This window comes from Pezoporus flaviventris, unplaced genomic scaffold (genome assembly GCF_033815535.1).
Source record: "Pezoporus flaviventris isolate CSIRO_AGI_PZ_B2104156 unplaced genomic scaffold, CSIRO_AGI_Pfla_v1 ptg000078l, whole genome shotgun sequence".
Taxonomy (NCBI): Eukaryota; Metazoa; Chordata; class Aves; order Psittaciformes; family Psittacidae; genus Pezoporus; species Pezoporus flaviventris.
The window spans coordinates 2,314,600-2,336,243 of record NW_026892626.1 but is presented as its reverse complement, the minus strand read 5'-3'; the positions used below and the strand labels follow the sequence as shown (position 1 = coordinate 2,336,243).

At 42.9% G+C, this 21,644-nt stretch overlaps 1 protein-coding gene across 6 annotated transcripts in view; it reads left to right on the top strand.

Annotated features, from left to right (window-relative positions):
* The window catches only part of XPO6 (exportin 6), a 55,220-nt gene that overhangs the window by 16,462 nt on the left and 17,114 nt on the right, over positions 1-21,644 (top strand). For 3 of the 6 annotated variants that reach the window (XM_061473669.1, XM_061473668.1, XM_061473667.1), the window contains exons 2-10: positions 171-261; positions 1,587-1,699; positions 4,699-4,896; positions 7,639-7,798; positions 8,192-8,269; positions 13,777-14,230; positions 17,859-17,985; positions 18,907-19,016; positions 21,277-21,385. In XM_061473669.1, the coding sequence (XP_061329653.1) occupies positions 171-261; positions 1,587-1,699; positions 4,699-4,896; positions 7,639-7,798; positions 8,192-8,269; positions 13,777-14,230; positions 17,859-17,985; positions 18,907-19,016; positions 21,277-21,385 (1,440 nt within the window). Of the gene's footprint in view, positions 1-170; positions 262-1,586; positions 1,700-4,698; positions 4,897-7,638; positions 7,799-8,191; positions 8,270-13,776; positions 14,231-17,858; positions 17,986-18,906; positions 19,017-21,276; positions 21,419-21,644 lie in introns of all 6 variants that reach the window. The other 3 variants (XM_061473666.1, XM_061473670.1, XM_061473665.1) reach the window with 1 other exon arrangement.

Sequence of the window (21,644 nt, the reverse complement as noted above, 5' to 3'; positions counted from 1 at the left end):
CAAACTTTATTGCTACTTGATAGCAACAAGCAGTTTAAATTGCAGATTATTTTGCCCTCCATCTGGACTTTGTACTCTTGTTGGGTGCATCTGTGACTTGAATGACACTGACCTCATGTGTGCAAGTCAAAAGTGGAAGTTAGAGTTAACTCTTTAAATGTCGTTTCCAGGCATCTGAGGAGGCCTCACTACGGGCTTTGGAGAGTCTAATGACAGAATTTTTCCACAATTGCACAACAAATGAGCGGAAGCGTGAGATAGGTGAGTTCATGCCACTGCTAAAGGATGGGCCTCTTTGTTTTTGCTGCCTGCAGACCTCAGCAGAGCACTTGGTTACGTTCAACCAATACAGCATGAGAAAGTACTTTATCCCATACCAAACTGGCACCTTGGACTCTCCTGCTTAAGAAAAGGCTTACATAGTTTGTGTTTTGGAGATCCCATGGCATGTCCTATAGATAAGATTCAGTAACTCTCTACTGCTGTGAGCATGGAGGTGTTTTTTATCAAGGGTAGTAAGTTGGTTAGGGTAGGAGAAGGATGTTAAGTTTTTTCTGCCTGTACATTGTTCAGTTGCATGTGCTGGAAAACCTCTACCTTCTGCCTGGAGGTGAAGCATGAACTTCAGATTTGTTCAGCATTAAGAAGGGAAAGCAGAAAACTGGCTTAGCTTATGTGAAATGACAAGTAGGAATAAGCAGCAAGGTTTTATTTTGGCTGATGTCCTGAAAAACCAGCAGAGATCTTACGGGCTGTAGAAGCTCTATATTAGCTTCTTGCATCTGTCATTGATGGCTGTGAATAGGCAGCTTGCTTTTATGCTCAAACTTCTGCTATCTCTAACTTCAGTGCCAAAAGTCCCAGCTGGAAAAACTTCTCCCAGAGATCTGGTAAAATAAAGAATAAGTGACTAGGCAAGGGTGAGTCTTTTTTCTGTTGTGGAGATCTGCTGTGGAAAAGGTAAAAGCCTTCAGCACCCCCCATTTTCCTGCTTAAGTTGCAGGAAAGAAACAGATTGATTAAGGATTCAATATGATTCACCTGTAAAACAGCCCTGTAAAGTTTTCCCTTTGCCATGTTTGGTATGTAGTTACTCAATGCGAGGTGACCAAATCCTGTACCCAAGTGTTCAGAGAGGGTTTTTAATATGCTGACTTATACCAAAGTCAATGGCTCTTTGAGCAACTGCATTAAAATGAGGGGTTTTATAACACTGTGCCAGATCTGAAGTACTCCTTGTGTTTTGCAGTGACCTGGTATCCCAGCATTTGGCTTTTATAGATAAAATGGTAATGCTCATAGTATGATTTCTGTGTAATTTAGTTTTCTGCTATTAGTCTGGTGTAGTATTTGTCCAAACTGTATTCTAAAGTGATATACCTATTTCATTAAAGCCTATTATTAGGTTGCTTTTAATACTTTGGAGTGGGATTTTTCTTTTTTTCCCTCCTCCAGGCTGAGTCATTCCTTGAGCATGGGGTTTCTTCCATGCTCAGTGTGTTACTGCATTGCCAGTATACATTGTTAAGGATTTGTTCACAGCTTAAGAATCACCCTGTAATTCTTTAATACTTTGTTTTTTTCAGAGGAGCTTTTAAATAACTTTGCCCAGCAGATAGGAGCCTGGAGATTCTGCCTGTATTTCCTCTCGAGTACAAGAAATGACTATGTCATGATGTACAGTTTGACTGTGTTTGAGGTAAGCTGTGGCTGTTGCCTGCTTAGTGCATTTTCTGTCTGGTGCAGTTTTATGTGGCAATTGATTTGATTGGAAAATGTTTGTCTGAAAGGGGTGTCCTAGTAAGTATAGTGCAAAAGGATGCTTTTATTGTACTCTCCTAGAGAGGCTGCTTAATGGCAAGCTAAGAGTAGGAGAATATGAATCATTGTACAGAAACTGAAGAATTCATTTCCTGGCATCTCACAGTATGAACTACCTCCAGTTTCAGAGGCTGCCTGAGTTTTCTGCACAATGCTTTTAAGAGTCATATTGCTTTTATAGAATTTTTATGGTCAGGAAGACTTGCATTATTACCTGCTACTCCTGCTAACTGTAATGCCAAGAGGGAAGACAAAGTTTTCTTTATTTTTCTGACATCTCATAGTTGTGTTTGATGCTCTTGAACAATATCCTGCAAGCTTATGTGCTAGGTGTAGAGGTAAGGTCTCTTTTAGAATACCATATCCCACCTATTTATAAAAGAAAAAAGTTATGGTTAAAAGCCTAAATATTGATTTGTTCATCTGCTGGAAGAAACAAGTCTTCTGTGAGCAGCTCTGTTTCATCAACTGACTTCTTCGTGACCACTGCAGTGTTTTTCCCTAGCAATAGTCTGGGGTTTGGTAAGAGTCACACCTCACCCTGGTCTGTCCCTGGCCTCTGTGTTATGTTCTTGGCTGGCTGGGCAGACTGAGCTCTGCTCCTACATCAGAGGGGGTTTACACCCTTTGCAGTGGCCACTTTTTAGGTGGAGCAAACAACTCTTATTATGAACCCACATTGTTGATGGTGACCTCTTCACTTTAAGTGTCCACTCTATTTATCTGGACTTGATCTGCAAACTGAATCTGGTTTGCCTTCCTTTTAAAAGGGGGTAATCATGACAGAGTGTGGGAGTTGTTCCCTGTTCTGGGGGTGGATGTCACACAGCAGCACCATGCAATAATTAAACTGATTTTTATGAAGATTAAAGCATGTTTGATTACTGAGCCTCTGCTTTCCCTCTGGGAGGGGGGAGTAGTACTGAAAAAATAATTGTGCCCGTAACTAAGCAGAATAAAGAAATCATTGTCCAAGTGTAAAGTGAGGGACATAAGTCTAAAGATCAATGAGAGATTAGGATCTCACCACTGATAGCTTGAACTGCCAAAGTTAATTACTGGAGAGCTGCCCATTCAACTAGTCCTCATAGCAACTCCATCAGTCTTCAAGTGTCAGAGTACCGAATTTCAGTAGAGCGTGTATGTAAACATGGGAATTATTCCCAAAACATTCATGAGAATGTTGTGTTTTCCAGAGTGTCTAGGAAGTTAACGGTGGATCTGGAATAAAAATCCCATGGCCCCCTTCCAGATGAACCTTTTTCACTCCTTGCTTTTGGAGAAGAGAGCATCTTCCCAAAAATATTTCACAGGTGGAGAAAGCTGCCACTTCGAGGTCAGAAGAGTAGGACAAAACTCAGTGGGCGTTAAATCATGAATGTTAAAACTAAAATATCTTCCAGTTTTATTGGGGCTTATGAAATTCTTCTTCTGGACTTGCAGCAAGAAACTCTCATTTGGTTTGGTTGTCATTGTTTTTAAGCAGTAACTTCTGGATCCTTCTCTGTGAGAGCACCCAGAAAGCAACCTTTTTTAGGAACTTAATGTGTAAATGTACCTCTGTATCTCTACACTCTCAACTGGTACCTCTGTACAGTAAGTCTGCACTGTGAAATGGATCTGCTTTGACTGCAAATAATCTTCCATTATCTGCAAGAAACCCCTTTGCAGCATCTCCTGCTTATAGGTTCCCCAAGCTACCTGCCTGCAGATGGGTACAAACGCCTCAGTAGCAGGTCGCCTCAGTAAGTTACTCTGAGAGGCTCAGCTCCTAATGCTCCAGAGCCCTTAAATGGGATTGTAGCATGGCAGGAAGGCAATTCGCAGCTCTGCCTTCTGAAGGATTTTGTCTGGCTTTAAGTGGACTAAAAGCTTTCAGTTAAAGTAGTGCCCTGTCACTGCAAGGCAGTCACTCTGGTGACCTTCCAGCTTAAGGAGGCCCGGGTGGCATCAGAGTCATCTAAAACTGAACTTGCTTCCCCTCTTTTTTTTCTGCTCCTTACAAGACTATGCTTCCCCCTTCTTTCACGGGGAAGTTCTAGGCATCCAGGATTAAGGTGTGGTGGAAATAATTTATAGGCATGCCAGACCAGTTCTGCTTGGCTCAAACCCAGTTGAAATCGCAACATTGCTGACACTTGTCAGTTAATAGAAATGATGGTGTTTTCCAGGAGCAGCAATTCGTGGGGCACTGAAACCCATCTTGTGTGAAACTCTCCTGTTGGAGGGCTTGTACAGACCTGATACTCTTGTGGTGGGGGTGGGTTTTTGTTGGATCTCGAGCCTACATGCAGTGTGGCTTGTAAAGTTCAACAGGTTTTGTTCAGCAGCTTGAGCCATTGCTGCCTTCAGTTGCCTGAGTACTCCTTTAGGTAGCAAAGCTTATTCCAAGTTAGTGATGTGGCGTTTGCCCTCCATGAAGCTGCTCTTGTTCTGCCTAGCTTAGTTTGCACACACTCTACATGTTGTTAAAGGTATCAGGGTTGGTACTGGGCTGCTGAGCTATTAAAATGTCTTAAATTTGAGCTCTTTGCCCAGTGAGATAGGTGTTGGAGCTCTAACAGAGGAGAAACATCTGTTTAACCTGCTAATACCCACGCATTTTGTTCTCTGTAGGTCTACCCACATCAATAAAGAAGGTTGAACTACAACAAATATAGGTACTTCTCGGGCTTGGTCAGTGTGAGGCCTGGATGGATTGAAAGCTGTAACCTTTCCCCTGCCCATGCAGTGTGGCAGGGACTGTCAATCCTGGGATGTGAGATGCAGCTGCTCTGCCCGGTGCTCTGTCCCTGCACTGTGTCCAGTTCTCTTGATGTTTAACTCAATGAAGCAGGTCTAAGATGAGCTCGTTTGAGAGGTCTGTTTCTTTTCCAGAACCTAATCAATAAGATGTGGCTTGGGGTCCCATCTCAAGACAAAATGGAGATCCGCAGCTGCCTGCCCAAGCTCCTTCTGGCTCACCATAAAACTCTGCCTTACTTCATTAGGAACAAGCTCTGCAAAGTCATCGTGGATATTGGCCGGCAAGACTGGCCAATGTTCTACCATGACTTTTTCACTAACATCTTGCAGGTAAGGAGTTTATGAAGAGAAAACTTGTATTAAACTTATATTAATTTGTGGAGAGATGTTATTTTGTTTCCTTGAATATCAACTTGACAGAGGTTAAAAAACTATAAAAAGCAAAATTGCTTCTTAAACTCATCTTCCTTTTTAATTTTGCAGATGAACCTTAGCTTCCTGCATAATATTTTTCTTGTGTTAATGTGTTTTGACAAAGCAGCAAGTATCAACTGCAGTTTGAATTTTAACTGTTTCATAATCATAAACTGGTTTGGGCTGGAAGGGACTGTAAAGCTCATCCAGTTCCAAGCCCCTACCACAGGTAGAGACACCTTCCACTCGAACAGGTTACTCCAAGCCCCGTCCAACCTGGCCTTGAACACTGCCAGGGATGGGGCAGCCACAGCTTCTCTGGGCAACCTGTGCCAGTGCCTCAGCACCCTCGCAAGGGAGAATTCAGGAGTAATTATTGAAAATTTAGGGGTTGTGGGTTCTTTAAAGGTAAAAAGTCAGTAACGCTATGGATGCATCACTGGATGATTCTCACAAATGAAGTTTCTGAATGTGGCTGTTGGAGATGTTTCACCTAACAGCCAAAGGTACCCTAAAACCTTTGGTGCCATATCATGTAAAGTCACTGGTGGAACGTTGTTGGGGTGTTTATTAAGAGGGCTCTTGCAGGAAGACCATAGTATGTATTGGAGGATCCTGGTTGAGACAGTGCCATTAGTTTGAATGTTGGTTGTAATTCAGCATCTACAGAGTGAAGCCTGAGCCTGGTGAACAGCTCACTGCCACTACAGCCTGAAGAGGCTGGTGCAAGCCTTGTCTTTTGGCTTAAGGACCTTATTTCCATTTCTCTTAAAATTAGTCATAATTGGCATAAGGAGGCTGAGTGTAAACTGAAGTGCTGCACAGTCTTTTTTCTGCTGACAAGTGAAGTGATTGAATGCAGTTATGCCCACAGACAAGCCACAGACAGTTATTTAAATAAATCAAAGTCCTTGAGTGTCGTTTCTTTAAGAGAAATGGATCTAGTATTAATTTCAAATTTAAAAATGTGCTCACCTGGCCTACAGAGCCTGTTACTCACTGGTGTAATTTCTTTTCAGACAGCTTTCTGTAGTCATGTAGTGCAACATGTTGCAGTTTTTTCCTGGGTAGTCAATTTGACAATGAGACAACTGTCTAAGCTTTTTTTTCACCTGAATATGAGCTGAAATGCTGTACTGGCTTCTACTTGCTTTGGAGGAGGTTATCTTGAGTGATTGCAGAGCCCAGTTTGGGACTCTGTTTTTCCTTAAGCCTCTCCTTTTGGACTCGGTTGCAGAGGAAAATGATCCTATAAATTAACTTCTGTAGCACGTTCCAAAAATACTCGGAGAAAGTGGAATTAAAACACTAATACTGACCTCCATGACTTCCAAATAATGAAGAGTAGCAGAGGAGCAGAATGAGTTGCTTTTGGAGTTGCAGGTGACTCCTGTCTCAAGTCTTCTGAGATCATTTGAAGCAACTGGTTCGTTCTTTAGTATTAAATTGTATCCCAGTTCTGCAAACCTTCTATTGAACTGTTTGAGGGCTGGAGAGAAGTGACTTGGACTGTTGTATTGTCATTATGCAAACACAGAAAGTTCTACTTTGTTTAAAATTACTGAAGTACCAGTCTATGGTATTGCTAAATTTCCTGGTATTGTCAGAAAATACTCTGAGAGAAGACGATTCAGACTCTTCGCAACTTCCTAACAAGTTGTGCATTTCATTTAATTCTTTAGCTGTCTGCTCCTGTGCCATCGTGCTTCCTTTCTGAAAGCCACACTCATGTGCTTCTAGACCAAGAGCTTTTGGATGGGCATTTTTCTCTCATGTGTAGCCTTAGCAGTGTTAACTCAGCCTGTCTCTGGCTTGGAGGGTCAGGGAAATTAGGACCCAAGTCAGGCTGTATTGCAGAATTTGTTACTTCAAGGATCAGTTGTAGTAATCGTGATTGGCTTTAGTCTTCTTTTTCCCAGAGGGGGTAGTGCATAAACCATTTTGGATGTTCCAGGTCAGCAGTGATGAGCAGTGCTGTCTTTCAGCTGAAAATAAAACTTTGTCCCACTTGAATGTGTCTTTAATAATCCCAGTGGCTACCAAGGGCAAGAATCCCTTTCTCCAGTCCTCTTCCTGCATGTGGTGGAAGTTGCTGTTTTTAGGGGAAATACGATTTACAGTTTGAGATGTGATACAGAGGCAAGGAGAGGTTGGATCCCTGAGCTTGTTCTGGTGTCAGCTGATGTTCGCTGCAGCTTTTTGTCTGCATGGGAAGGGCTTTTTAGTGGGATACTGCTTGGCTGCTGGTGCAGGCTCCTTAGCCCAGTGTGACTGCAGCCCTGTTACATGGTGAAGCTGCTGGTGTTGAGGCAGTTCTGAGAAGTGATGATGTCAGCAGAAGGCAGTAAACAGAAGCAACAGACTGTTCCTAGTAAACATGGTGAAACAGAGAATGGGTACAGTGACATTAGGAAAGCTCTCTTGAAACCCCAGGGATTCCCATGGTACTTAACTGTTGCAACATCATAGATTAATGTCTCAGGAAATCAAATATTTGCAGTTCTCTTCCTTCAACATACAGCACTGCAAACTGGGAACTGATACTCCAGTGGTCTTGGAGCACTTTGTAAACTGCTAGCAGTGTTGATAATCCCACTTGTCAGCTGAGTGCTTTACAGAATGCTGTCATCCCATGTTGCGCTCATGTTTTCCCCTCAGTTAATTCAGTCTCCTGTGACCACTCCTCTGGGACTGATTATGTTGAAAACTACTTCGGAAGAGCTGGCATGTCCAAGGGAAGATCTTAGCGTGGCCCGGAAAGAAGAGCTCCGCAAGCTGCTCCTAGACCAGGTGCAAACAGTGCTTGGGCTCCTCACAGGTAGGAGTTACTGCTCTTGAACCTTGAAACAAATATCCTTCTTCACCAGGTTTAAGATGCCAGAACATTCTGGGTTCAGTGAAGCAACATGTTGGCAATATATTGGCTGCTCCTGTAGCTTGAGCATTCAACTCTACCTTTCAGCATTTGGGTCAGCTTACAATGAAACTACTCAGGCAGTAGAGGGGCTGTATAGCTGCATATCCCCCTCATTATTAAGAGGGATTACGTGTATAAGCGCTTGGTAATTTTCTTGAACTCGCTAAGAGAAGACAGTGTTCCTTGTCAAAACACTGAAGATGTGTTCTACCAAAGTTCCCTTGCAGTCTCCAGTATGTTTGTTGATCTATCCGTCTCTTAGCAGGCTGTTCTGAAAAACCTCTCTTTGGGCAGGTATTTTGGAGAGCATCTGGGACAAGCACAGTGCTACTGCTGCCACTCCACCACCATCCCCAACTTCAGGAGAAAGTGGTAAGGATGGCTAAAGCTAGAAGATGATATTTCCATATACTTAAACTTGCAACATCAGGCACAGATTCTTTTCTTTGCTGTCTAATCTCTTGTAATAACACTTTCCTAGAGCTTTTCATAGGACAACAAATTCCTGGTTGGAAAGACAAACCTTACACAAAGCAATTTCCACTGCAGGAGATGCCCCACAGAAAATGACACTTTGTTGTAAAGTGCACATATAGCTTCTTTTTATCCTCAGATGGCAAAAAGCTTTCTGAAGTATCAGTGCAAAATACTCTAACTTCAGGGATTTGGCTTTGTACTCCCTGAATTTTAGCTGTAAGTGCATCAAAAGCCAAAGTGGAGCAAAACTGAACGCCTAACTAAGAAAAAAAAAAAAGGGTGCCTAGAACATTGTGTGTGTGTGTGTGTGTGTATGCATGTGTGTATATATATATATATACACATATACTGAAAGTTTGTTTTCTACCTATTCCTGTTGGTCTTTTGCATGGGTATTTAACTTATCTAAACTCATTTACATACATTTTTATAGTTGCCTTAAATAGAGAATTTATTTCTATGTCTGTATACTTGGCTCACACTTCATTTATACTGTTAAGTCTAAATAGGGGGTGGATGCATTAGGGTCACCCCAGGCTTAATGCTCATCTTGATGACTACCAGTTTCTCTTGTGCCTTGATGTAACATGGGTTGTTACTTTTTGCTCACCCAAGCATTATCCAGCAGACTGTGGTGTCTTTGTTCCTGATCCTTGCAAAGCAAAGCAAGGAGGAACACCAGGATGCAGTGAAATCATTATGTTGTTTGATCTTGGCTCTGCCTGCTTTTAACAAGGAAAAAGAAGGGCTTAGGGTCAGAAACCCAGTTGTGTGTAGAAAGGCTTGTGGATCCAGTACTTCCTTCTCCACGATCATGCCTATACCCACTTGTGCTTGGTGCTGTTCTGTGAGTTAACACAGTTGTAACTTTGTCTCTCTTGTCTTTGGGACCTTAAACAGTTAATTGAGAGTTGCAGATCACTTCCTTGTGGCCACATTGCACTAGTAGCTTAAAACAGCTGCCTGTGCTAAGCTTTTGTTGATGTTTTGTTGAGTGTTAAAACTTTCACGTTTAAGTTTGGGTAGAACTTCAAGTGCTTCTTTCCTGTAGAAGAGCTTGAGGCACTTTTATAGTTATATACAAAACATACTTATGGGAAGAAATATTTCCATATGTTTAGATAGGGTGGATTTTGCTGTAGCTTGCACAAGTTTAAAAGAAATAAAATAGTAACAGAAAAAAACAAGGCTTGTGTTACTTGGCAAGAGTGAGTGTGCTGCAGGAGTGCAGGCTGTACCCACCCTGGCAGCAAGAGCCTCAGTGCTTTCATAAGATTGGGGTCTTCCATGGGAAAAAGCTGGTTTATGTTGGTGTCAGCTGCTGGTTCAGTTCCTCGGTGGCCAAGGACTCTGTGTTGGTACAAACCAGGTTGGGTTGCTTGGTGAGACCAAGTGTATGCTGCAGATGCTGGTTAATGCAGGTTCATCCAAGGCCATGCCTGCAGGAGAGGGTGCTGCACCATGAACAGCAGCTTCCAGAATTAAATGGAAAAAACTAACACTGTTTTGGTTTTTTGAGGTGCTGGTAACTTAAACTGATGCAACCCAGAAAATCTCTTGTTTTGTTGTCTAGAGTTGTAGTAAAAAGTAACCAGTGGAATGAATTCTGGGCTGATTGCTGGTGGGAGCCTGTGCGAGGTGTCCTCTCAGCTCCTCAGTGCATCACTGCATGGTGCATGTGCTGAGGTAGCTTTTCATCCACCTGTGCATTCACCTTGTGACTTTAGATTACAGTTCCCAAAGTGAAAGCATGCTCCATTTCTGTTCTGGGTCTTTCCTTTCTCCCCTTTTAGGGAAAACGAACAAACTGCACACAGCATCTTTTCAAGGTAATTGCTAGTAATGGAGACTGCACTGCAATTCCTTTAGCAGTTCAGGCTTGGTTTCACTGGGTCCTCTTATGCAAACTTGTTTATTGGAAAAATTCTCTGTTTTTCTTTTGTGCTCTGCCTCAGCTACTCTCTCCGTGTTAAAATTGGTTGTGATTCAAGTTCTTGAAGTCCAAAAGGAAGGGCACTGCATACTTCCCTCTCATCCACTGCTTGCTCACTTTCTGGTTTCATGAAGAACTATCTTAATTTTCTTTATTAACCAAATGTCCTTTGGGTGGCTATTTGAGGACAGTTGAAAAATCCACAGTGGAGGAAGAGCACTGATGGAGCTGCTAACATGAGTTGCTAACATGGAGAACCTATGAGGTTTAAAGACAGATACACAAGTCTGTAGTGGTGGGTGGCAGTCCTAGCGTTGCGCATTTATGTGTCCTTACTTGCAGGCAGAGATGAATGTGTGATTGGAAGGTGAACTATAGGACAAACATGGGTTTAGTGAAACTGACATTAAATTCTGCACTGGAGATGTTAATTGTTTCTCTGTCCTTTAAGTCTGTGAAATCTGTGAGCTGACCAAATCTTTTTACCCACATAGCTATACTTGAGTCTCATTCGTGCAGCAAAGGATTCCTGTTTACTGCTGACACTTAAACTTTTTTTTGTTGCTTAGATGAGGCCACCATCTTTTTCTCCTTGTATTTAGGTGAAATTAAAGGTGCTCCAAAAAGGAAAGTGGGCTTCAGAGTTTTTATAAATATATAATATCTTCCATCAGAGCCAAAATCTCTTTAGGAACTTGGAAAAGCTATGCTTCCTGTTTTTGTACAGGGAAGCAGAGTGGTTACTTGCAACTCTTGCATAGTTCTTAAGTAGCACTTAGAGACAATGTTAAATGCATTTCTCATGCCACTTTAGCAAAGGAGCTCTGATAACATCCTATGTTGGAAAACGTGAATTTCTGCATCAGTGTAGAATTTACTCAGCAATAATCTCTTGGCATCCAAATAGCTGTGCATGATTTATAGCTCTTTCTTTGTCAGGCATATGCAGTCGCGTATGGTGAACAGATGAGAAGCAGAAATGTTTGCTGCTGCAGAGTTGTGCAGAATAGCCTCATTCCAGCTCCTTCTGAGAGTTTTCTTCTTGTGCACAAATACATTCGATACTGTAAATTTATCACCTCTTTGCAAAGACAACAGATACAACTTAAAATCTGAATTTCAGTAATTTAACTGGGTGCAAAGCACTGACTGCTATGAGTTACAGAGCCCAAATTTACAGTTTCTGGTGCTGATGGGTTGAAAGATGTCAATCTTTGATTCTCATTGATTTTTGTGGAGCTTGCTGGAGTGGACATTTGAAAGAAGCATATCTGCTTCTGTAAAAACACAGTGCAAGCAGCTGTCACACTGTAGCCTATGTATAGTTGTGGATGACACCATGGGGGCTGCTTTCATGTAAAGACTAAGTGCAGGGTTATCTAATTCCACCAAAGCAGCATGATGCCTTAAGTTTCTGGAGCAGAGCAGAAATAAACAACAATAAGGTATGGCAGGGAGTTATGAATTTAGTGATACACAGCATTGATCTTGCTGACAAATGGAGACTTAAGGGGGATCTGTTCACCATGCATACTCCTGAGTGCTTTGGAAATAGCTCAGTAAATCATACCTGTTATTTTCATACTACTGGTGCATTGGGTCATTTCACTTTCCAAAGGAAAAAAAAGAAAGACTACTTGGGTTTTCTGTGGAGAACTTCACATTCTGTAATGTAGCAAGTGCCTTTGGATTTCTAAAGGTGAAGACGTTTGTACTCCAGAGTATTGAATAACCTGGGGAGGGTGAATAGGTTTTCAGAATGTGGAAGCCTGCAAGTTAGCCGTCAGCTTCTGTGGGGAAAGGCAGCTGACCTGGTGGTGTCCACGTGGATTTCTGTAAAGCTTTCAACAAGGCTTTGTGGCAAAAGCTTTAGGAAAGCAAAGACCATCAGGGATAAGGAGTCTCTGGATCATTAATACATTGGGTAGAAGGCAGGAGACAAAAGGTGAGTGGAGATAGTCCCCTCTTGCCATGAGAAAGGATGTCACCTCTGGTATACTGCTTGGAACTGTGCTCATGGACATACTTGTTAGAGACTTTGGAATAGGGCTTAGTAAAGAGACAAGGAGGCTTGTCAAGGGCATCAAGATGGTCAAAATGGTGAGGAAGGTGTAACTGAAGACCTATATGAAGGTCTTGTATGTCTGTGGGCAAATGGAAGGTGAAACACAATGCAGATAAGTATAACCTGTGTTTGGGTTATTCTTTCTGGGGGGGGGAGTGTGTAGATGTGTGTGTGTGTGTGTGTGTGTGTGTGTGTGTGTATATATATATATACATACACACACACTCATCTCATGCCAAATCACAGGTTCCAAACTCACCTTCAGTATGCAGAACTCCCTTCTGAGTATTGCACCATATGATTCAAAAAAAAATTAGGTCAGTAGCAGTCAAAAATAGCTATCTGCTTACAGTGCTGCATGGAATTAAGGTTCATCTGCACCTTGAATAGTGGCTGCAGTTATGGTCTTCCTTTATCAATAGGTGTAGAAATAATAGCTTCTAAGGCAGTAAAGGTGATTGAGGGTATTGAATGGCTTCCATATAAGTAACAAGAAAAGTGGTACTCTTCACTCCCTCAGAGAAATTGAGAGCAAGGAGCTGCAGTAGAAACCTACCGAGTGACATGTGAATGGAAAGAGATGATTTCTTTTCCCTGTTTGGGTACAGAAGATAGGAAATGAAACAATCAGCTGCCAAAGCCCCAAACCAAGCCTATCTTTGCATGATGTATAGTTAAGCTGTGGAACTCTGTCACAGAATGTTGCAAACGACTGAGTTTATGTGGCTGCAGTTGGAGACTAGATAAAGTCATGGAAGGGGGGTCCCTGTCCATGGCAGGGGGGTTGAAAGTAGATTATCTTCAGGCCCTTTCCAACCCTAACCATTCTGTGATTCTAAGATAAGTCCTGAGGCTGTGGAGAATCCTTCAAAACCCTGCCTGGCTTCAGAAACCTTTGTAAGGCGAGTTGGCAGCTGGGGAATGTGGTCTGTCCCTGCCTGGGCTTTTGGTCACTGACAAAAGGTACCATATTTTTATAGTAGGCTTAAGTCTGACTCAGAACATCTGCTCTTACATCATCCACAAGCTGTCACATGCAAACAGACGCAACTCTGCCAAGGTTCAGTGGATGTGCCAGAGAACTCATGCAAGCTTACATCAAGGATGGTTGACCTAGTGTGGGGGGTGAATTTATCCTAAATTCCTAAAATACATGCCATGGCACTGCTGTTTTCCAAAACACTGTGGGTGTGCTTCCCAGTCTGATCTGGTGTGAGATCTGATCAAAACTACTGAATCCCTGAAGAGAAAAATCCATAGTTCATCTCAGACAAGTCTTTTTGCCCTAACCTGCTGAATGCCACAGGCTCTGATAGCTTTTGCTTTATAGCTAGGGCTGGTCAATTGCAGCTTTTGAAGGGAATTGCCTTGACTTACAATGCAAGTGTGTGCTTTGTTTCCCAGGTGACCTGTTGAGTAGCCTGTTGCAGAGTCCCAGTGCAGCCAAACTATTGAACCAGCCAATCCCCATTCTTGACACAGAAAGTGAATACGTATGTTCCCTGGCGCTGGAGTGCCTGGCACACCTCTTCAGCTGGATCCCTTTATCTACTAGTATCACTCCATCACTCCTTACCACCATTTTCCACTTCGCTCGCTTTGGCTGTGACACCCGTGTTCGGAAGATGTCTTCTGTCAATGGCAGCAGCCAGAACTCAGTGTTGGGACAGGAGCGTGGCCGCCTTGGTGTTTTGGCTATGTCTTGCATCAATGAACTGATGTCTAAGAACTGTGTGCCTATGGAGTTTGAAGAGTATTTGCTGCGGATGTTCCAGCAGACTTTCTACCTCCTGCAGAAGATTACCAAGGAGAACAATGCCCATACGGTGAAAAGCCGGCTAGAGGAACTGGATGAAAGGTAAGAGCAACCAGCAGCTAAGTAGCTGTGCTAGGGCCTCTTGTTTTCTAAAGGACAGTCTTTATTACTTTGTAGTCATGCATGGTGTGTCTAATCACCTTTTTTTCAGAGTACTGTGCTGAGGGAGGGAGACAGAAAGGTAGGTGCCCACAGGTAAGGTTCTCGTGAGGGGCTGAGTTTGTTAAGGGACCATGGTGGCACACGTTGGTATTCTTTCCTGTCCTCTTCCTCCCCTTTCCCCCAGTTCGTTACTGTTTGACTGCAGTCTGAGGTGGCACAAGAGCTGAACCTGCCCTTCATTTAGTTGTAACAGAAAACAGAAGAGGCTCAGTGAGGTAAAGGCATTGCAGTATCCCCTTTCCTGGTTGGTATCTGCCTTCTCTGCTTAAACTCATACAAAGAGTGGGTAGATATTCTACGAGTCATGACTCAAAAGAAAATAGAAGTAGTTTTCTACCCTTCACTGATATGTGACAGTTTCCTCATTGCTTTTTCATTTTTACTTTTTTGTTTTTTAAACACCACCAAAAGACAGCCTCAGAAGCTCCATTCATGGCAGCAGTGAATGGCTCTGCTGCAGGGCTGTCTGGCTTGACAGGAGGCAGCAAGGAAGACAGAGCATCTTGGGAGACTGTGCTGTCATTTTCCAGACTGTTACTGCCACCTTTTTTGCCTAAATCAGCTTAATTCTTTGATATCAGATAACCCTACTCCATAGAATCTCAGCCTGGTTTGGGTTGGAAAGGACCTTAAGGCTCATCCAGTTCCAGCCCTCTGCCGCGGGCAGGGACACCTTCCACTAGACCAGGTTGCTCCAAGCCCCATCCAGCCTGGCCTTGAACACTGCCAGGGACGGGGCAGCCACAGCTTCTCTAGGCACCCTGTGCCAGTGCCTCAGCACCTTCAGTGTCTTGCTGTTGTGTTGAGTGGTTGAATCCACCTGTTTGCAGGGTGGTGGAAAAGGTGAGGGCTTGGAGGGCTTGAAGGCTGCCTGTTGTTTCAGGCTTGCCATGGAGAGCCTGGCAGGCTGGGGCTAATGGTGGCGAATAGGTTGTGACTGTGTGAATGTGCTCGGTGTCGTGTTACAGATACATGGTGCTGCTCTATAAAACTTGATCCCCAATGCAACTAGGACTTTGAACTTTTGGGTGCTGGGGTTTTCTTGTTTGTTTGGGTTTGGGTTTTTTTTGTTTTTTTTTTTTTAATATCAAGAATAAAAACAAATTTAGGAAACAAACTGTGGGTCTGTTTGTGGAGATGATTTGCATGTTTCTTCTGTAAAATGCCACTTTTCCATCTCTTTAGATGTGTAACTTTGGGGTGATGGGGTGATAAACTTAGATTAATCATGATTTCTGCTTAACAGTGAATTCTGTTTGTTCACTTTTTTATTAACTTGCTCCAAATTCAGCATCACTGAGTCCTAGAAATAAGACGTATGAATGCACCACCATTGCGTACAAGATGTGTGCACAGAGTGCCAGGATTTTCACTCTGGATTTCAGAAAAGCTTTCCTGGAACCCCACAGTCTCTTGTATAACTTTGTTCTTTCTTTTATGGAAAACATGAGCAAGCAGCCTTCACTGGCAAGGCTGCGGGAGGTCTCTAACTGTGTTGGCCTTCGTGATATGATGTTGCCGTATCATCATGTTCTACTGCTTAGATATGTTATCCACAGAGATTTGTTGGTGTCTGTAATTGTGAGACCCCTTCATTGTGAAGGTCTGAGATAGGAATGTAACTAAATTGTTCTGGAAACTGGAAAGATTTAGCTGGCTTCTGGAGGAGTGGCGCTTTCTCTGGGCTGACTTTCCTCTCTGTGGAAAGGGATGTGAGGATTTTCCCTTTGTATATAACCCTGTAGGGCATAGCTATATTTGTATGTCTAAATACGTCCAGCTATACTGCATGAAAGTGTCATCTTGGCTTGGACTGAAAAAAATCCTAGAATCATAGAGTGGTTAGGGTTGGAAAGGACCTTAACAGTCAAATCCTGAAGAGAACTGGTGCTGAAGAAACCTCAGAGAGTTTGCTGTCTTCAGAACCTGCTTGCCCTGGGTCCGTTCCTTCCCTTCCTCTCAGGGTGCTGGTTGTTTTTGTTCTTTTACAAAGTGGTCTTGAACAGCTGGTACTACCAAACTAGTCCAGAAAAGGAGTAAGCTTAAACTATCTTTTGCTTTATTTGTGTTTGGTTTTAACTTGAAGATCCCAGAACATGGCAAGTAAGGATACAACCAATGGCCCAGTGGCTGCAGAAGGACCTTTGGAGGTGGCAGAGCTAGGGACCAAGTAAGACTTTCACTGGTCTGAGATCAGAAGCTCTTCAAGAAATAAAAAATTAAAAGCATGAAGGAAATGCTTGGATCTGGACTCTTTCTTTTCCTGCTAGCTTTACTTCTGAAGTGTTTGATCTGTGATCAGCTATGTTTAGTGATCTCTTGTGAAGTAGGCAATGCCAAATAAAAAGGAAACTTAATCTTTTTGCATAATCAAAGTATTATGTGGTTTTGTAGGCTTGTAACAACCAATAGTGTTGCAGCTCTTTGTTAGCTGGCAGTACGGTCTTGAGTGAGACGTCATTAGGAAGAGTAGGGTTCCCCCCCAAAAAAAGCTTACAGAAGGGAAAAGCAAGGCAGTACAGTAAAACCAGTCTGTTAATGTGTGTCTGCAACTTTGCTAAACTTCAGGTGCTCTTGCACTTTAGAGCTCTTGCCATGTGGGAAGGATGTACTTCTCTGTACATAGCCATGCCACTGGATTGCTGGAGCTCTCGATGTGTATGATGCTGCAATACATTGGTCTTCTGATGATGCATTGAACTAATGGAGTATTGAACACTCTTCTGTATAGGTAGACATGAGGATGACTTCTAACCTTGATGAAACTTGTGTTGCGCAGGGTTTGTTCTTAATCCCCAGTAAAAGCTTACCTACCCCACTGTGGTCTTAGTAATTCCACCCCAGGTGCATCCTTTTGAACCCTCAGTGCTTCACTGAGGTGGTGCTCTTGCTGGACTCCCTTAAGTGTTGGTAGCAGGCTTCCTTTGGATCTTCACTTTGTGCAGTCCCAAACATCGAGTAGTCGCATGCTTTGTAATAAGTTTTGTCTTTATAGTCTAATTTAGTCACAAAAGCCTGGGCTCAGTTCAGAAACTTTTGGATGGTTGGTCTGCACTGCAGGAGAAACCATTCTTCCCAGGTCTCAGCTCCATGGTGCATCCACTACCTTGTGTAAATGTAACACATGTATTGCTAACTCCTGTGTTAACTTCTTGCTTCCAGCTGAATTCCTCAGCAGTACTATTTATTCCACTAATCCTATCTACATCAGTAAGATGACCCCTGCTGTTAATTATTCCTCTAGGGTGGGGAGAGATTGTGCTTATTTGCAGGCATGGTTGAACTCAAATATATTTACCTGAATATTAAAGTTGCTTTTGACTAGACTGTCTTTTCTACTGTTTCAGGTATTAACGGAATGAAGGTAGGTAATTGTTGCAGAGCTTTATATTTTAATTGTTCTACTGGTTGTTAATTGTAACTTTCTTTTGATCACCGTTTCAATGAAATTGCTTTCCCTTGTGGCATCCTTCATGTTTTCTCAGTTGTTTTCTCCTTTCCCTTGTAGCTACATCGAGAAGTTTACGGATTTTCTCCGGCTCTTTGTGAGCGTCCACCTACGACGAATTGAATCCTACTCCCAGTTCCCTGTGGTTGAGTTTCTGGCACTGTTGTTCAAATACACTTTTCATCAGGTACAGCCCTGAGACATTGTTTTTCCATGGTCTGTTCTCTTTTCTGTTTTGTACAGAAAGCAGGGTCAGCTTGTTTTCCCCAGGGAAGCTGATACCTTGGGTTATCCTAGAAAAAAACCTATTAACTTGTCTCTCTGGCACTTCCCGTCTAGTGCTGGAGACTTGGAAATGGCTTAATGTGCCCTTGGATTTAGTTGGAGACGGGTCACATCTTGCAAGAGCAACTTGCCTGGTGTTTATCTTTGGTTTTGCTTTTATTTATTTTCTAGTCCTTGGAACAGACATTGTTGTCTGGAACAATCATAGAATCCCAGACTGCCTTGGATTGGAAGGGGCCTTAAAACTCACCCAGTTCCAACCCCGTGCCACAGACAGGGACACCTTCCACTAGACAGTTAGACGGTTGCTCCAAGCCCCGTCCAACCTGGCCTTGAACACTGTCAGTGATAGGGCATCTCCATCTTGCTCATTTTGTGTTTGGGAGTGCTTTTCTTCCTCCTGAATGTGATTCTTTTATCTGAGGCTTTCCTTGTAAGTTTTGGTATTGTATCAAAAGCCAAGGTTGGGGTTTTATTGTGTGTTACCTTGCTGTAGAAGCTGTCACAGTGAATTCAAACCCCTGTTTGTCCCCATGTATGAATAATGGCAAGGCAGCAGATTTATAAAATGCTCAAAGCTGATGCAGCAAGCCATGAGATGGGTTAATGCTGAGACCAGCTTTGTAATTCCTGGGTTCCTACCCTTGTGCAAAATCTTTTGCTGATCTTTTGACAGCTATTAATGTCTCCAGTGACTTTCTAAAAGTGTTTTAATAAAGCAAGGAGTCCTTCCTGTGAAGTGCGTGCTAACTTGTGTTTTCATTGTGTGAAATCAGTCTTGCCATAGCTTGCAATACTCATTGTAAATTTTGGGGTATTTCAGCCTACACATGAAGGTTACTTTTCTTGCTTGGACATCTGGACGCTCTTCTTGGACTACCTGACTAGCAAAATCAAAAGTCGTCTGGCAGACAAAGAAGCAGTACTCAACAGGTGAGCAGTGGGGAAGCTCTCAGGATGTCACAGCTCAAAGAGCCTTCATGGTCACCATGGCAGAGGATGTGAGAAACAAGCTGTTGCTTAATTCAGCTTCATGTGTGGTCAGGCCCTTTCTTCTAAAATTGTGAAGTAGAAGAGTGTAAATTTCAGTGTTTCTCACTCCAAAGAATTTAAACTGAGCAGATTAGGGTAGAAAACTGCCATGTGCCTTGCATGTGAACTTGGCAGCCAGAGTTAAAAAGCTTTGTGGTCTAAAATAGAACACATTAGCGAATTTTAGAGGATGCTTTAGCTCATATCCAGAGTCAGTTGCCTGGTAAGTGTTTGCACAGCTCGTACAAATAATTTAAGAATTAGGAAAAAAAGATATTTTATTAGGATTTTAAAATTCCTGTTGAAATGGAGAATGTGTTTCTGACAAATATTGCTGAGACTGTGTTTGGAAGTTAGAAGTTCCCCTTGCTTATCTCTGCTGGTTGTGTGCATCAGTTGCAACAGTGGTTGGCAGCTCTGCCTTTGTAGATGCTGTATCCTGAAATTGGGGGCTTTCTTTGGATAAGAGTGCCTTTGCTGCCATTTCAAGGATCTGGGGAATACACTGGTACTTTGCTCAAGTTTTGGAGGCTTAGAAGTGCCATGGCTTGTGCTGTGTTAAGTGCAGAAGGAAGCTGCTTTTCCTCAAGCACACTAAGTGTAAGTGGTTGGTTTTTGAAAGGCATCATAACCACAAAGAACAAATGTGGAACAGGCTTACACCAGACACTACTCTTCCTCTCAGCACGGGAACCGTGGGGTTTTAATTTCTCAAGTAGTAGGTATTTGCATTTGAATTTTGTTATAATTTGCTCCTAATTTGCTGCGCTCTCCCTAATGCTGTTGAACTCTGTCTTGGTGTTCTGCTCCTCTTCACCTGGCTAATGCATGTGTAATGCGTACTTGTGTCAAACAGTTTGTGATGGAGAACATGGAAACATACAATAGCTGTCTCTAGGAGATGTGTCAGACTAAAGCAGATTGAAAAGCACACAAGTGGTTGAAGCTTGTACTGCTTTGTCTGCAGGGACAGCATTGACACCAACAGCCTCCTGCATGCGCTCAGGCAGGCGAGTGTTGCACTTTGACAGCCTGGGAGTGGTTACACTGCAGGAGCACAGATGATATTTCCTGTTCTGTGGTTGACAAACTCTGCATTTTGTGCACGCTGCAGCTTTTACTATTGGTTAAATTGCTAAATCGAGAATTACATCATCTGAGTACAAGAAAAGTTGGTAGCTCAGCCTCCCTTGCACAGACAGCTATCAGTTTCTTCAGCTGACTAGGCTGACACTTTGATTACATGATGCTCTGAATGTCTGGTAGTGTATCCTAATGCCTAATTTTCCAGCCTGATCACACCTAGAAAAGAGCATGGTCTTTTACACTGGACTCCAGCTGAGAAAGGAGAAAGGAGGTTTTTAAAACAATCAAATCAGCTCCACTTGAAAGCCCCAAACGCTAATGCTATGTTATCAGGAGTGACTGCATGCTCAGGTGGCTCTGTGCTGATTTTGCAGCTTGGCATTATTCTTTGGTGATCATTGAGGAGGGTTTTCTGTGCTCTCTACCAGCTTCCTAGCTCTGAGAGATGAAAAGGCATCTTTCAGTGACATGCCTTTCATGTTAGAGTACTATTAGTTAAGGGGCTGGCTTTGTTTCAGAGGACAAGGGCCTGAATTCTTTGTCCAACAGTGTAGGGAAAGAGGATAGCAGAACAAATAGCCTCAGGGGAGTCGCCTTTTGAGATATGCAGCAATAACTGCCTTATTTCACGTATTTCACATTCACTGCCCAAAAGCAGAGCATCAGACAGGCTGCTGAGGAGCAGCTTAAGCAACAAGAAGCTTTTGGTGCCTCCTGTTCATGTGTATCTGCTGTTATTCCAGCAAGCCACTCCTACCTTTCCTGTTTTGAACTTGTGGGCTGCTTCTGTTGCTATCAGTTTTCCCTTTCCCTTTCAGAGGTAGTGGGGATATCAGGTATTACCAACCTCTTTCATTGCAGGTAGTATGTGACATGAAATAACATGATACTCTTAATCCCAGAATCTGCTTAGTGTTTCCTCAACAAACCTCTAAAGCTGTGCTGCAGGCTCTTTGTAGTGGCCCACTTGAAATTGTCATCTGTGTGACTTACCTCCTTTGCTGGAAGGGCTGTGGCACAGCAATTCTGCAGAATTGTTTTATCAAACTCTTGCTCTGTTTCTCTGTGGTCATAGGTACGAAGATGCCTTGGTTCTGTTGCTGACAGAGGTGTTGAATAGAATCCAGTTCAGGTATAACCAGGCACAGCTGGAGGAGCTGGATGACGAGACACTGGATGATGATGTAAGGAGCAGAGTTGAACAAGGACAACTACAGGTCCACATATTAGCTCTTGCACTGGTAACACCTGGAATGTCATTCCCAGTGCTCCTGCTTTTGAGTACAGGCTGCTTGAGCTGCTGCTACAGTTGCTTCTTCATTCTGTGTGGGGTTTGAGGTTTAAAGCAGCAGGAAATACTTTTGACAAAACTGGATTTAAGGTCACAATGAAAAGATATTACCTTTGTTTTTAACTTTGTTCTTTTAACTTCTTTGGGGGAGG